The sequence below is a fragment of the Bos indicus x Bos taurus genome, chromosome 22 (genome assembly GCF_003369695.1).
Source record: "Bos indicus x Bos taurus breed Angus x Brahman F1 hybrid chromosome 22, Bos_hybrid_MaternalHap_v2.0, whole genome shotgun sequence".
Taxonomy (NCBI): Eukaryota; Metazoa; Chordata; class Mammalia; order Artiodactyla; family Bovidae; genus Bos; species Bos indicus x Bos taurus.
This window is the reverse complement of record NC_040097.1, coordinates 12,545,333-12,560,104: the sequence shown is the minus strand read 5'-3', so window position 1 is coordinate 12,560,104 and position 14,772 is coordinate 12,545,333. Positions and strand designations below refer to the sequence as shown.

General features: G+C 39.0%; 1 protein-coding gene across 29 annotated transcripts in view; it reads left to right on the top strand.

The window, feature by feature from the left end:
• PBRM1 (polybromo 1) overlaps positions 1-14,772 on the top strand; it is a 106,929-nt gene that overhangs the window by 56,139 nt on the left and 36,018 nt on the right. For 27 of the 29 annotated variants that reach the window (XM_027523398.1, XM_027523381.1, XM_027523399.1 and 24 more), the window contains 4 exons: positions 805-910; positions 4,449-5,091; positions 8,983-9,194; positions 14,397-14,582. In XM_027523398.1, the coding sequence (XP_027379199.1) occupies positions 805-910; positions 4,449-5,091; positions 8,983-9,194; positions 14,397-14,582 (1,147 nt within the window). The remainder of the gene's footprint in view (positions 1-804; positions 911-4,448; positions 5,092-8,982; positions 9,195-14,396; positions 14,583-14,772) is intronic. The other 2 variants (XM_027523395.1, XM_027523377.1) reach the window with 1 other exon arrangement.

Below are 14,772 nucleotides of genomic sequence, written 5' to 3'. Positions count from 1 at the left end.
AAAATAAAGTAGGTGCTGAGGATGCTTGTAATCAGAGAAGTGGTTCTCTTCTGTGATAGGGGTTTATACTGTCCTCAGTGTCATTGGGTAATGTGCCACTTGTCTGCCACCAGTGGAGAAAAAAGCCACCCTTAGGAGAGGTTGCCAAAGAAGAGAGGTCATTTATTCCCTCAGTCCCTCTGCTCTGGTGGTATTCAGGGAGGAGAGCCTTTGGACTGGGGTGGGAGGAGGCAACTGTGGGGGCCAAGCCATTGGGTGAGTAACTTTGTCCATGGCTATATATTATCACCCTTGGCTCAGTCTTCAGAGAGAGAGAGAGAGAGAGAGAGAGACTAAGCAGAGATTATTGCTTTTCACAAATCAGATTCCAGGCTATGAATGCACACTGATATTAAATCTCTTTTAATAATATTTGAGATGTTTTTCTCCAGCTATCATGTATTTTTACTTTCCATTGAGCTCAGTCTGCTACCTAGAGGGTCCAGTGTAAGAGAGATTTATGAAGAAACAGCACATGTAAATATGTTTCAGAACTTCTGCAGAAACTTGTAGTGATTCTACTACAGTAGTTCTCAAACTTCAGCTGGCATGGGTGCACGTTAGAAATACTGGAAAGCTTTAAACAATGAACCAAGACCCACCCCACAGAGATGTGATTTGTTGCTCTGTTGTGGTCTCAGGCTTTATTTCTTTAGTTCTCAACTGTCCTAACCTGTGTTTTAAAACTTCTTTATGGATACATATTATACTTTAATAGAAAGCTTCTTAGAAAATAATTTTAATTATATTTGTAATTGAATATAGGTGTACAACGATGCACACATCCTGGAGAAGTTACTCAAGGATAAAAGGAAAGAGCTGGGCCCACTGCCTGATGATGATGACATGGCATCTCCCAAACTCAAGCTGAGTAAGGCAGCCTCACACTTCGTGGTTCAGTTCAGTCTGTCAAGTATGGGTTGGTTGGTTTAGTTGCTAAGTTGTGTCTGACTGTTGTGACCCCATGGACTGTAGCCTGCCAGGCTCCTCTGTCCATGAGATTCTCCACGCAAGAATACTGGAGTGGGTTGCTGTTTCCTGATTTACTGAAATATTTCATTAATTGGTGAATATAATTGAATTTGCACTCCAGCACAGAGTTTCTTGGTTTCTCTCAAGTACTCTCTTCTGTATTTTAAGTAAACATAAAAGCGCATGAGGAATAGAAGAATATTACGTCAAAAGGTTTGTTTACTTTTTTTGAATGCGGTGGACATTTTATAAATGTTAAATAGTGAGAATAGATACTTTTTCTACATGTGATGCCTGGAAAAAGTATAGGAGCAGGTTTTAATTTTCTTCCTGTTTTTCGGTCTGTTTGCTAAGTTACTGGAATTAAAAGTGAGTCCCTCCTAGACAGAATTTGAGAGGTTAGAGATGTCTAGTTACTGTACTGTAAGTTAACTCAGCTGTCTGTTGAGTGTGGGCTGTGAATGGTTGTTATGTTAAAAACCGTGAGAGGGACTTCACTGGCAGTCTATTGGTTAGGACTTTGCCTTCCAGTGCAGGGGTTAGGGTTTGATCCTGGTTGAAGAGCTGGGACCCCCAAGCAGCCAAAAAAAACAAAAACAAAAAAAACCCCATAAAACAGAAGTAGTATTGCAACAAATTCTGTAAAAGCTTTAAAGATGGTCCACATCCAAAAAAAAGCAAACTGTAAAGAGAAGAAAGAAAGCAAAAATAATTAGTACCATTGGGCTAAAGAACAGGTGTCTGCCTTATTTAAAATATATAAATAAATACCAAGCAAATGATGGTGGTGTCAAATATTCTTTAGAGCCGTATTTGCTAAAATGGAAAGAACAAACTTTAATTTCTTTACATGGAATGACTAAACTGAATTTGCAGTAGTTTGGGGTATGATTTATTGCTTAAGTGATCATTCCTTTTTGTTAAGCTACTTATTTATTTTTTCATGTAATTATAAAAGCATACAGAAATGAAAACCTTCTAATTTTTCACTTGCAAGAATGAAAGTCTCCTAATTTATAGGGACATAATATCTTTTAAAACTAAAATTAACTATATAAGTTAAGAAACTAATGACAGATACTTTAATAGTAACTGTATTAGTTACTGTTTAGTTAATAGTAAATATAGAACTAAATATATATAAATGCATGTATATATATTTTTTAAAGTTCAGGGAGAGGAGATTTTACCGTGCAATGTTAATTTTCTTTTCATTTCTCAATGTTATATTATGAAAAACTCAAGGCAATGGCACCCCACTCCAGTACTGTTGCCCGGAAAGTCCCATGGATGGAGGAGCCTGGTAGGCTGCAGTCCATGGGGTCGCTAAGAGTCAGACACGACTGAGCGACTTCACTTTCACTTTCCACTTTCATGCATTGGAGAAGGAAATGGCAACCCACTCCAGTGTTCTTGCCTGGAGAATCCCAGGGACGGAGAAGCCATGCAGTCCATGTCGTCGCACAGAGTTGGACATGACTGAAGCGACTTAGCGCCAGCAGCATACACAGATGTAAAGAATAGTACAATGAATCACTCTCTATACCTATTACTCAGCATTTATCAAGATTGTACCATACTTACTTCCTGTATTCCCTTTTGCCCTTCTTTTTTCTTTATTCTGAATTATAAGACACATCCAGTCATGTCATTTTATTTCTACATAGTTCAGTATGCATCTTTAAAATATGCAGATAGTTTCTTAAATAATCATGACATCATTGTCACACATTACAAAATTAGGAATTTCTTGGTTTCCTCTAATACCTGATAAATTTTCAAATTTTACTGATTGTCTCACAAATATATTTTTACAATTGGTTTCTTCCAGGCAGGATCTAGTTAAGTTCTGTGTATTGCATTTGATTGTTTTACTTAAACTCATAATTCAGAGCAGTCCTCCTCCTTTTTTTCATCCTCCTGCTGTTGACTCTAGAAACCTGGTCACTTCCTTGTACAGTCCTCCTTAGGATATCAGTTAACTTTTTCCTTATTTCTTTCAAATGGACATTAACTTCAATGGCTTGATTAGATGCAGTTTCAACTTGTTGAGTAAGGTCCACATGTTGCATTTGATTGATAGTTCTCTTAGTCTGTGAGTTCTCCATCTTTTCCTTTTTGTCTTGCAGTTTGTTGAAGAAATTGGGTTTGTACTGTAGTTTCCCACAGTCTAGGTTTTGGTAATTGTATCCCTTTGCTGCAGTATTCACGTGTTCCTTTGTATTTCCTATAAATTGGTAGTTGATCAGACCTAGATTTTAAATTTGATTCTCCCCTCACTTTGGCACAGAAACTGACGTAAGAGGTAATATAGTCTTCCGTCAGGTGGCATGTAATATCTGGTTGTTTCTTTAAATTATGGTAATAGCTATTGATGCTTGCTACATAAATTGATTGAAGAGATGTAAAGTAGTACTAGTTTAATTTTATCACTGCTTGTTCGGTTACTAACTGGAATACTTCTATGTAGAAAAGCTGCCTCATCCGTATTTGGTTACGCAGTGGATGGTTTTTTTGTTTGTATGTATTGTTTTGGTTTTTGAAAGGATAAAAGCTAGATTTCCCTTTTCATTTACCAGTTTTCAAAGTAATGAAATACAGACAAGATAATGCATTGGCTTACTAAAATCCTGCAATATCTACCCCATTGTTTGTTTTTATCATTAAGGACTACTAGATGTAAACATATTCCTGAGTTTTAACCCATTGCAATTATGGTTCTTGTTGATATTTAATGTTGTCCCAGGTTGGCTGCTGTGGTCTTTTGAGCTGGCCATAGTAAGAAGTCGTTGATAGACTCTTACTGTCTAGCGTCTCAAGATACAGCAAACTGATCTTGTGTAGACTAGGAATCAACCATTTGCAAAAGAGCTAATAACATTAGTTTTTGAAATCAGTATTCTAAAAATATAGTCAGAATTATTTCGGGGTATACTGCAACTAGGTTGGTCACTGTTTCTAGAATTTTCAGTGGACAGAGCTAAGAAATTTTGTATTTTATATTTAAAGAGAAAATGCACCATAAATTCATATCGATCCTCTCAATTGAGATTCCAGGCACAAAGTTTTTATTCATTGTCCTCTGTTTTAATGTCTTTATCTCTTTTTTTTCCTTGATGAAAATCTCAGTTCTCAAGGATACCATAGGAGATGGAATTAGACTGTCACAAAACTGCTCATTTCCTTTATTCTGCCTTATTTACAACTATCTCAACATAACAGTACTTTCTCTTCCGCCAAAAATATGAGTACTGAAAATAGTTTGTTTTTCTAGTTCTTTCTTTGTTGATGGGATATATTTCACTAGAAAAATGCTAATTACTGTGTTTTATACATCACTTGAAATAATTCCTTCCTTGGGTTATGCTACCAACTTTATACAAATTTAGGTTCATTTATTTTATTTTATTCATTTAACATTAAGTCTTTTTCTTTAGGTAGGAAGAGTGGTATTTCTCCTAAAAAATCAAAATACATGACTCCAATGCAGCAGAAACTAAATGAAGTCTATGAAGCTGTAAAGAACTATACTGATAAGAGGGGTCGCCGCCTCAGTGCCATATTTCTGAGGCTTCCCTCCAGATCCGAGCTGCCTGACTACTATTTGACCATTAAAAAGCCCATGGACATGGAAAAAATTCGAAGTCACATGATGGCCAACAAATACCAAGATATAGACTCCATGGTTGAGGACTTCGTCATGATGTTTAACAATGCCTGTACATACAATGAGCCCGAGTCTTTGATCTACAAAGATGCCCTTGTCCTACACAAAGTGCTGCTTGAAACTCGGAGAGACTTAGAAGGAGATGAGGACTCGCATGTCCCAAATGTAACCTTGCTGATTCAGGAGCTTATCCATAATCTTTTTGTGTCAGTCATGAGTCATCAGGATGATGAAGGAAGATGCTACAGTGATTCCTTAGCAGAAATTCCTGCTGTGGATCCCAGCTTTCCAAACAAACCTCCTCTTACTTTTGACATAATTAGGAAGAATGTTGAAAATAACCGCTACCGACGGCTTGATTTATTTCAAGAGCATATGTTTGAAGTATTGGAGAGGGCAAGAAGGATGAATCGGTATGTTTTCAAAGTCATTTCTTTTTGAGAAGGTGTGACACAGAAGGTGTAAAATAGAGGAAAGAATTTGCTTTGATGTGCTATTTCAGCGTACAGTTGGTGGCGTGCTATTTTGAATTTTAATTAGAATGTATAGAGAGTAAGAATGTTCTGGGGGAGAGAAGACACACTACTGAATTGGGTCAATGAGGGGAAGAAATGAGAGACAAAATTGAGGATATGTTGAAAGGATAAACTTAAAATACAGCCTTTCATAGAACATGTATTTTAAAAGGATGGAATGCTTTTAATTAGAAATAATAATAGGATTTTCTTTTCAAGTTTGAGTTCAGTGCAAGTGTGCTTTAAGTAAAGTAGCTCTAAAATATTGATCTGAGCTTACACTGATTTAAATTTGATTGCCATTTCAGACTCCTCAAAGGGCTTCTTTTTAGTTTCAGATTTGTCACTTTTAAGTTCATTCTGCAGACATTAAATGTTATAAAAAGAAGAGGCAGTCAAATTTAAATTTCCGTCAAACTTAAATCCCCTTCTAATTTTGATCTGTGCTGTATATTTGCCACACAACAATAGCATATACTCAGCTGTGGAAATAGTTTCAGTTCTGCAATCATGGTGGGTCTTCTCGTGCTCTTGGGATCACTTGGGGAGAATAAAAGAGTTAAGAATACACACCCTACCTTCCTAGAGCTTATTATCTGTTATGCTGATTGCTAGACCTTTAGTCAGTGGGCATGGGGTAATTCCAGCCAGGGACTCTATGAAGCCTGGGTTTGCTCTGGATCTTGAAAGAAAAGTGAAAAGTAATATTTGCTGTTCCTATTGAGCGCTTGCCCTTTCTAAAGTACCATGTAGACGATCTCTAACCCTTACTGTAGCCATCATAGGTAAGGGATAATCTTCCAATTTGTATATGAAGACGTGCACGACAGAGAGAAGTAACTTGCCATAGTCACACAACTAGTAAATGCGGCGACTCATCTTGTTCCTCACTGCAGGGAGCTGCTGCTGAGCCAGTCACCAGGCGGCCAGTCAAGCAGTATAGCCAGGGATGGTAAGACTTGAGCTCTGTGCTCTGAGAGCTTAAAGTCTGACAGTTGGAAAAGCACCTGTGCTTAGGGAGCAATCGTTCCCAGCATGAGATAACATTTAAGGACTTGGTATTTAGTAAGATGGTGGAGTAATAAACTTCTTTAGGGTTCTAAAGAGCATGAGATGTCAGGGAAGAATGGGGAAATGGGTGGGATTCACATCAGGTAAGTGGTGTGAGTAAAGGCATAAGATTAGGAAATGAATACGGTGTGTTCACAGGATAGGTAGAGTTAGGGTCAGGTTGGAGAGGCCTCTGAGAGACATGTTTAAGATATGGTCCTTATTCTTCAACAGTGAAGAAATAAAGCCGGAAGGGGAGTGCATCTTGCAGTCAGAATCTGCATTCATTTATTTCTTAGTTTTCATTTATCCTAAAAATATTTATTAAATGGCTACCAGTTACGAGCATGTTCTGGATACATGGAATATACCAGTGGACAAAACAGACAAACCCTTCCCTCATGGAGTTTAGAGTTCTATTCTTGTTCTCAGTTTACTTAAATAGTCCTTAAATCTAAAGTCACTCCTCTTCTCCCTACCCCATACCCTACCCCCATTACTTCGTGGGCTTAGTTCTATGAATGAGTCTTCCACAATACATTTGTCTCTTAGATTATTATTAGGCTTCCCTCGTGGCTCATATGGTAAAGAGTCTGCCTGCAGTACAGGAGACCTGGGTTCAATCTCTGGGTTGGAAAGATCCCCTGGAGAAGGAAATGGCAACCCACTCCATTATCCCTTGCCTGGAAAATTCCATGGACGAGGAGCCTGGCAGGCTATACTTCATGGAGTCACAGAGAGTCAGACATGACTGAGCAACTTCACTTTCTTTCTTTCTTAGATTATTAGCAGCTTTGTTCCTTGTATAGATGACATGATTAGTTTAGGAACTAAGCAGATTTGTATCTGTAAGAAATAAACTCTTTTCGTTCTCCCATTATTGACCTGATTAGCTTTTGCTGTTGAGGCCTAGGAGGTAGCTGCTGCTGCTAAGTCACTTCAGTCGTGTCCGACTCTGTGTGACCCCATAGACGGCAGCTCACCAGGCTCCCCCGTCCCTGGGATTCTCCAGGCAAGAACAGTGGAGTGGGTTGCCATTTCCTTCTCCAATGCATAAAAGTGAAAGTGAAGTCGCTCAGTCGTGTCTGACTCTTAGCGACCCCATGGATTGCAGCCCACCAGGCTCCTCCATCCATGGGATTTTCCAGGCAAGAGTACTGGAGTAGAGTCCAGCGTAACTTTACAGTATTCCCTTCTTTGTCTGAGGTTTCACTTTCTGCAGTTTAAGTTACCCAAGATCAGTCAAGATCCAAAAGTACTAAATGAAAAACCCAGAAGTAAACAATTTGTAATTTTAAAATTAACACAATTTGTAGTTTTTATAGTGTTCTGAGTGCATGATGGAATTATAAATCTGCCCTTTGAAAGTAGCATGGATTATCAAAAGTGCATTTTCAGTTTTAATTTTATACTTGTAATTATAAGCTCTTATAAAATTAATTTCAAGTGAACAGCCTTCAGAAGTCTCTATTCAGAAAATAGGCATCAGAATAGTGTCGTTGAAGTTTCTTCCCTTGGCCCGTTTTAGTTTTATTGCTTTCCTACAAGTGTTAGCATTTCTGTAACCCGAAAAGATTTTAGAATCTTCCTGGAAACACCCATCTGGGTCGTTATTGGCAGTGTTTTAGGTTGCCAGGTCGCCTGTGCTTGTGGTCAGCATTCTGGAGTAAGATGCTCTAATGGTCGGTGTCAGCAAGCAGCTGACTGGGCTTGGCTGCAGCATCCACACTGCCCTGGCCAGAATGCCTCCATGACTGCTGCTAAGTCTTTGTCTCTGGTTATCCTTGTGAATAATTTTTCAAGCCCTGATATTCCTAGTAGTTAATAGAATTATCTTTAGGCCTTCCTCAGACCAACACAGTGGATGACAAATAGTAATAAAATTTCTTTGAGTCTAAATTATGAAGTTCATTTTGCCCAATCGTCTAATTTTATAAATGGGGAGAATCTCTTAAAAGTTTTCAGTATGACACAGATGATTTTTTTTTTTCTATCTTTCACTGTGTTGCCTTTGCTGGTTCCTCAGAATTATGTAGGTATTTCTCGGGAACTAAAATGAACACTAACTCTGAGGCCTACACCCATTTTATGATACTCTCAGGACTTTGCAATTTAGGTTCAAATATTTACTGAGTCCTAGCAGCCTAGATACCCACTCCAGTGTTCTTGCCTGGAGAATCCCAGGGGCAGGAGAGCCTGGTGGGCTAACGTCCAAGGGGTCACACAGAGTCGGACGTGACTGAAGTGACTTAGCAGCAGCAGCAGCAGCCTAGACAACCATGATATAGATCCCCCCCCCCCCAAAAAAAGGCTAAATCTTCTGTTAATATTTTATCTAGTGTGTTGATCCCTTAACTAAAAGAAAGTTAGAATTAATCCCAAGATTAGATTCAGGTAAGTGTTAGATGCGGTATGAAGCCTTAGTATAGTCCTTGGTTCTGGCATCCCTCTTCTGTTGCCAAACTTAGTAGTGAATGTACCACGTTTCTCCCCCAGGAAGCTGGATGATTTTACATGAGCTATACAGGGAGTGAGCCTTAAAGAAATGGGAACTGGTGGGCAGGAGGCTCACTGAGGTAAAATTGAACAAATTTTAAGGAGATACCCATATTAGAACTGCTCAGAAGTTATCACTATATCAATGAATACAGTAAAGAAGCATTTCATAGAATGCTTAACATATGATCAGGGTGTTTGAAAGAAGCATATTGTCAATGAATGTTCTTGATGCTGTTATAGGACAGATTCTGAAATATATGAGGATGCGGTAGAACTTCAGCAGTTTTTTATTAAAATTCGTGATGAACTCTGCAAAAATGGAGAGATCCTTCTTTCACCAGCACTCAGCTATACCACAAAACATTTGCATAATGATGTGGAGAAAGAAAAGAAGGAAAAACTGCCAAAAGAAATAGAGGAAGATAAACTAAAACGAGAAGAAGAAAAAAGAGGTTAGTTTCTTTTCATTTTGTTAAATGTGAAGGAACATTATACTCTATCCTAGGTGGTCTTGCTGTAGAGTAGACCTCTCTTTGTATAAATGAAGACTCAGGGTGTTGGCTCTTACCAAATGGACATGGTAAGCTGGAAATGTTTCTGTCAGTATCAGCTTAGTCGTCAGACTGGGAAAGATTGTAAGTTGCCTGTGACACAGCTCTTACTCTTAGTATTTCCAGAACAGAGTCAGTTAATTCACAAACGTGGCAGCTTAATACCTCTTAATACTGCTAGTAAATAAAAACCTAAGGGGCCCAGCTGAGGCTCAAAAGCATTCTCAGCAGTGAGTGCATAAAGTTTCTGCCCTATTGTTCAACAGCATAGCTGTCCTTATATGGACTCAAGACAAGTAGATACTTTGGTTGAACCACTTAAGGAGGAGGAAATTTTTATTTTAATTGTATCAACCTAAAAATGTTACCTTGAGTCACTTGCCAGAGCTTAGAAATATTTGAAAGTAGGAACTTTTATTAGAAAGTTAATCATTCCTGAAAAAAGAGTTCATATAAAATACCTAGAATGGGTAACTTTTCCAAGAGTCATATTTATCTTTGGCATCAAGTCTGTTCCTTAGAATTTTTTCCTCAGGAAAGGGAGCAAAATAAGTTGATTTAAGCAAATTCTCATAAGCAGTGGCATATGCAAAAGAGAAGAGAAAGGAACCCGGTTGGTGAGGACTGAATTTACCAGCATAGGGCTACCTGCCAGTAGAAACCAGCAGCTTTTTGCCATAGGGAATGTGCTCATTGATGATGATGAGAGAGAGAGAGAGTGCATGGGTGTGTGTGGGTGTGTGTTGGACTGGAAGAGGGGGTGGTTTTATGTCTTGACCATCAACAAAAGCAGTTGATGCAGGAATGAACTGAGTAAACTTGCAGCTTTGCTTGCCCCAGGTAACAGTTGACGTTGAGGAATATCCTGAAAATTATTGTAGAAGGACTAACATAAGCTCTTCACACATTCTTGGTTAACTGGAAAGCTGCCCGTGTGTAGAGGAGTTGCGAGAAGCTGATGAGGTGAAGGGGAAAGATACACCATGCAAATAGTAACCATAATGACTTGGAGTGGCTATATTAATCAGACAAATAAACTTTAAGAAATATTACTAGAGATGAAGAGGGACATTTTAAAATGTTAAAAGGGTCAAAAACATATAATACTTATAAATGTATATGTACCTATGGAAGAGAAAATGGCAACCCACTCCAGTATTCTTGCCTGGGAAATCCCATGGACAGAGGAACCTGGCAGGCTGCAGTCCATGGGGTCGCAGAAGAGCCAGACACGACTTAGAAACTAAGCAGCAAACAAAATGTACCTAACAGTGGGGCTGCAAAGTACATGAAGCAAAAGCTGACAGAACTGAAAAGGGAAACATTTCAGTTATTAGAATCTTGATGGGCCTTTCTCAGCAAATGACAGGCTAAACCAAAAATTGGCAAAAGTATGACTTATTAAGATTAGGCTGTCATAGACTGAATATTATGTCCCCCACCAAAATTCATATATTGTAGCCTCCAATGCAGAGAAGGCAATGGCACTCCACTCCAGTACTCTTGCCTGGAAAATCCCATGGACGGAGGAGCCTTGTAGGCTGCAGTCCATGGGGTCGCTAAAAGTCGGACACGACTGAGCGACTTCACTTTCACTTTTCACTTTCATGCACTGGAGAAGGAAATGGCAACCCACTCCACTGTTCTTGCCTGGAGAATCCCAGGGACGGGGACTTGCATTTCTTTTTTCAATGTGGTACCTGTCTTCTGAGCCTGGGAGCCTTTGCTGATGAGAGCAAAGGAGGACTGCTGCAAAGGACTGCTTTCTGAGGCTGCCAGAGCATCCCTGTCAGTAATTACTCACCTTTTGCACTAATTCAGAGACTCTTTCCCCAGCATGAGACTGGAGGTAGGTAGGAAGTGGTACTTTGCCGTAGAATGTGAGGTCAGCACTGGAAGGATGGAGTAGGAAAAGCTTAGAAGCAGAGTACTCTGAAGGTTGTTGTAACTAGTTATTTATGAGTATTGAAAGATGGCAAAATGCTGAAAAGAATGGTGGTTGTATATCAGTCAGCCTTCTCTGTCTTTAAGTCACGGAGTAGATTTCTTAATAATCAGTGGAAATTGAAGGAAACAAGATGTCACACACCCTGTTTTTTTATATTAAATGCCAGAACTAACTATTCCTACTTGGCTCAGTAAGCAAAATAAGACTACATAAACGTGGGCAGATGGTATGCAGATACCATTGCTCCTTCCAAAACGATTCAAATGACGAAAGGGGGCTTTTAAAACAAGCACAAAATCATTCACTCCCCTCAAAAAAAGCGAAGGAAATAGTGGAAGAGAAGATGATGGCAGTTAAAATTTAGAAGCTAGAAAAATTGATAGCTAATGCTGGCTTCAAGGCTACCGTTGGATAAAGACCTTAGGCCATTTCCTGTTGAGAAAGGCGCAAGCATTAGAATGCCCTGTACACCTGAAAAATGAAGGTGCATGCAAGACTGGAAGCAAAAAGTTGAGTTGAAAGTCTAAAGGAGTTGAACCTCTAGATTACCTCCCCACCCTTCCTCTGACTGTTCATCCCTGAAGTGTCCAGACTCAGGGATACCAGGCTGACCTAAGGGTTGGGGTATGGTTCTGAAGAGGGGAGTTAGGAAAGGATTTATACTAAATAGTGAGACCCCTGACCTTCTAAACTTCTGATCTCCTAGGATAGCTTTTAATCTTGGGACAGGGAGAATTTTTCTCTTGAAAAATGCAGCAGGCAGTGGGGGAAAACTAAAGATAACATCTGGTCCTCAGTGAAATCCATCATTCACCCAGCTCTGTGTATGCTGGCCTGTGTATGCTGGAGAGCTTCCAGTCAGCTTTTTAAGTGTTTTAACATTTTAAATAGAAGCAGATATTTATTTAAATGGACCAAATATTTAAGTGAAATCTCTCTAAGATGTTAAGATAAAGAACAAAACAAAAAAAAGAACCTTAGCGGAAACAGAAGAAGTGAAGGCTGCAGGAGAAAATACTAGGCTTCAAGGCCTGGAACTAGTTCTCTGTGGCTCCACACTTTACCCCGAATCATCTTTTCTCATGAGAGGCAGCACATGTTTGTACCTGAGTTGTTTTGTCAGCCTGTTTCCTGTCTCTGGAGTTTGGGGGGTCACCAGCCTTTCATTTTGTACCCTTTCTGTCCCTTTCAGGGCAGCATTTCTGCTGGCATAAAATTCTCAAGAACCTTGTGAATCTACTGCATATGTCACAAGGATTCATTTGATTAATCAACTACTAGACAACATTTTCCGCCAAAATTGTCAAAACTCTTTTAAAAATGTATAATACCAGTGTTAGAGAGTGAATGGAGAAACAGACCCCCACTCCCTTGTAGCCAAATAGTGATGGATTTAGATTGGTATAGACTTTGGGGGTCAATTTGGAACATGCATTTAAAAACATTTAATGTGCTTATTTCCAGATCTTCTGTTTATGAAAAATTATCCGAATGAAGTAATCAAAGAAACGGCAAAGCTTTTTACTAAAGAAAAAACTATGGTGTTTGTAAATGATGGCTTACATGTTGTTTAGTTGCTAAGTCATGTCCGACTCTTTGTGACCCCGTGGACTGTATAGCATGCTAGGTTTCCCTGTTCTTTACTATCTCCCAGAGTTTGCTCAGATTCATGTCCATTGAGTTGATGATGCTATCTAACCATCTCATCCTCTGCCACCCTCTTCCTCTTTTTGCCTTCAGTCCTTCCCAGCATCAGAGTCCTTTCCATTGTTAGATCTTTGCATCAGATGGCCAAAGTATTGGAGCTTCAGCATCAGTCCTTTCAATTAATATTTAGGGTTGATTTCCTTTAGCATTGTTTGGTTGATCTCCTTCCAGTCCAAAGGACTCTCAAGACTCTTCTCCAGCACCACAGTTTGAAGACATTAGTTCTTCAGCACTCAGCTTTCTTTATGGTCCAACTTTGACATCTATACATGACTACTGGATAAACCATAGCTTCGACTATAACAGGTCTTTGTTGGCAAAGTGACATCTTTGGTTTTTAATACACTGTTTAGGTTTGTTTTAGCTTTCCTTCCAAGGATTAAGCGTCTTTTAATTTCATGACTGCCATCATCCATGGTGATTTTCGAGCCCAGGAAAATAAAATCTGTCACTGCTACCACTTTTTTCCCATCTATTTGCCATGAGTGATGGGACCAGATGCCATGATCTTAGTTTTTTGAATGGTGACCTTTAAGCCCACTATTTGACTCCTGTCTTTCATCCTCATCAAGATGATCTTCAGTTCCTCTTGGCTTTCTGCCATTAGAGTGGTATCGTCTGCATATCTGAGGTTGTTGATATTTCTCCTGGAAATCTTGATTCCAGCTTGTGATATGGAAGCCATTAAAAAATATTCTTTAGCAAAACTAAAAATCTTCTTGAAAAGCATTTGATCTCAGAGGAAATTTTTATGATATTAAGTGTATAAAGATACAGTTTCTGGGCTTCTCTGATAGCTCAGACAGTAAAGAATCTGCCTGCATTGCAGGAGGCACAGGTTTGATCCCTGGAGAAGGAAATGGCAACCCACTCCAATATTCTTGCCTGGACAATTCCACGGACAGAGGAGACTGGCAGGCTACAGTCCATGGGGTCGCAAAGAGTCCGTCACGACTGAGTGACTAATACTTTTCATATATAGTTTACAGTATGTTGTATGAAATACATGTCTCGTTAGTTCTAAGATTCCATTCATTGTGACATAACCATGTAATAATAGTCAGAAGAAAGAAATTTCAGAGGTATTAAGATGGCAAGAAAGTACATACAAGATTATCTCTAGGATCACATGATTTATGAGTGGCTTCTTTTCTTCTTTATACCTTTCTGTATCATCCAAAATGACTACAGTGAGCATATATTATTATGGTGATTATTTTTATTCTGTAGATACTTTATGTATTTATTTAAATTAATGGCAGTTGGTTGTAATTTTAAAAGACAATTTTGAGTAGAGACTGTTAGGAATGTGTATATCATACTATTTGTCCTGAATCCTGCCTTGGAGTATCTGGAAAAGAATTAAATGTATTAGTAAGTGTAGTTTTAATCCTGCATCTGATTGCCACATCCCTTTCATGAGAACATTTTTCTCTTTTTCACCTAAGAAGCTGAAAAGAGTGAAGATTCCTCAGGAGCTGCAGGCCTCTCAGGCTTACATCGCACATACAGCCAGGACTGCAGCTTTAAGAACAGCATGTACCATGTTGGAGATTACGTCTATGTGGAGCCCTCAGAGGTCAATCTACAACCGCATATCGTCTGTATTGAGAGACTGTGGGAAGATTCTGCTGGTAAGTTCATTTTAAATTGGGGAGCAAATTGGTGAGATGTGATTATCTTACTCCTTGTTTCTCAGGGAAGGAAATTGTAACTCAGACATCTTTATGCCTTTCCACAGTAGTTGTTTTACACTCTTAATAAGTACAATTCAATACCCACTATATGAGGAATATAGGATCGAGCTCTGTTGGGCAGTGGCAT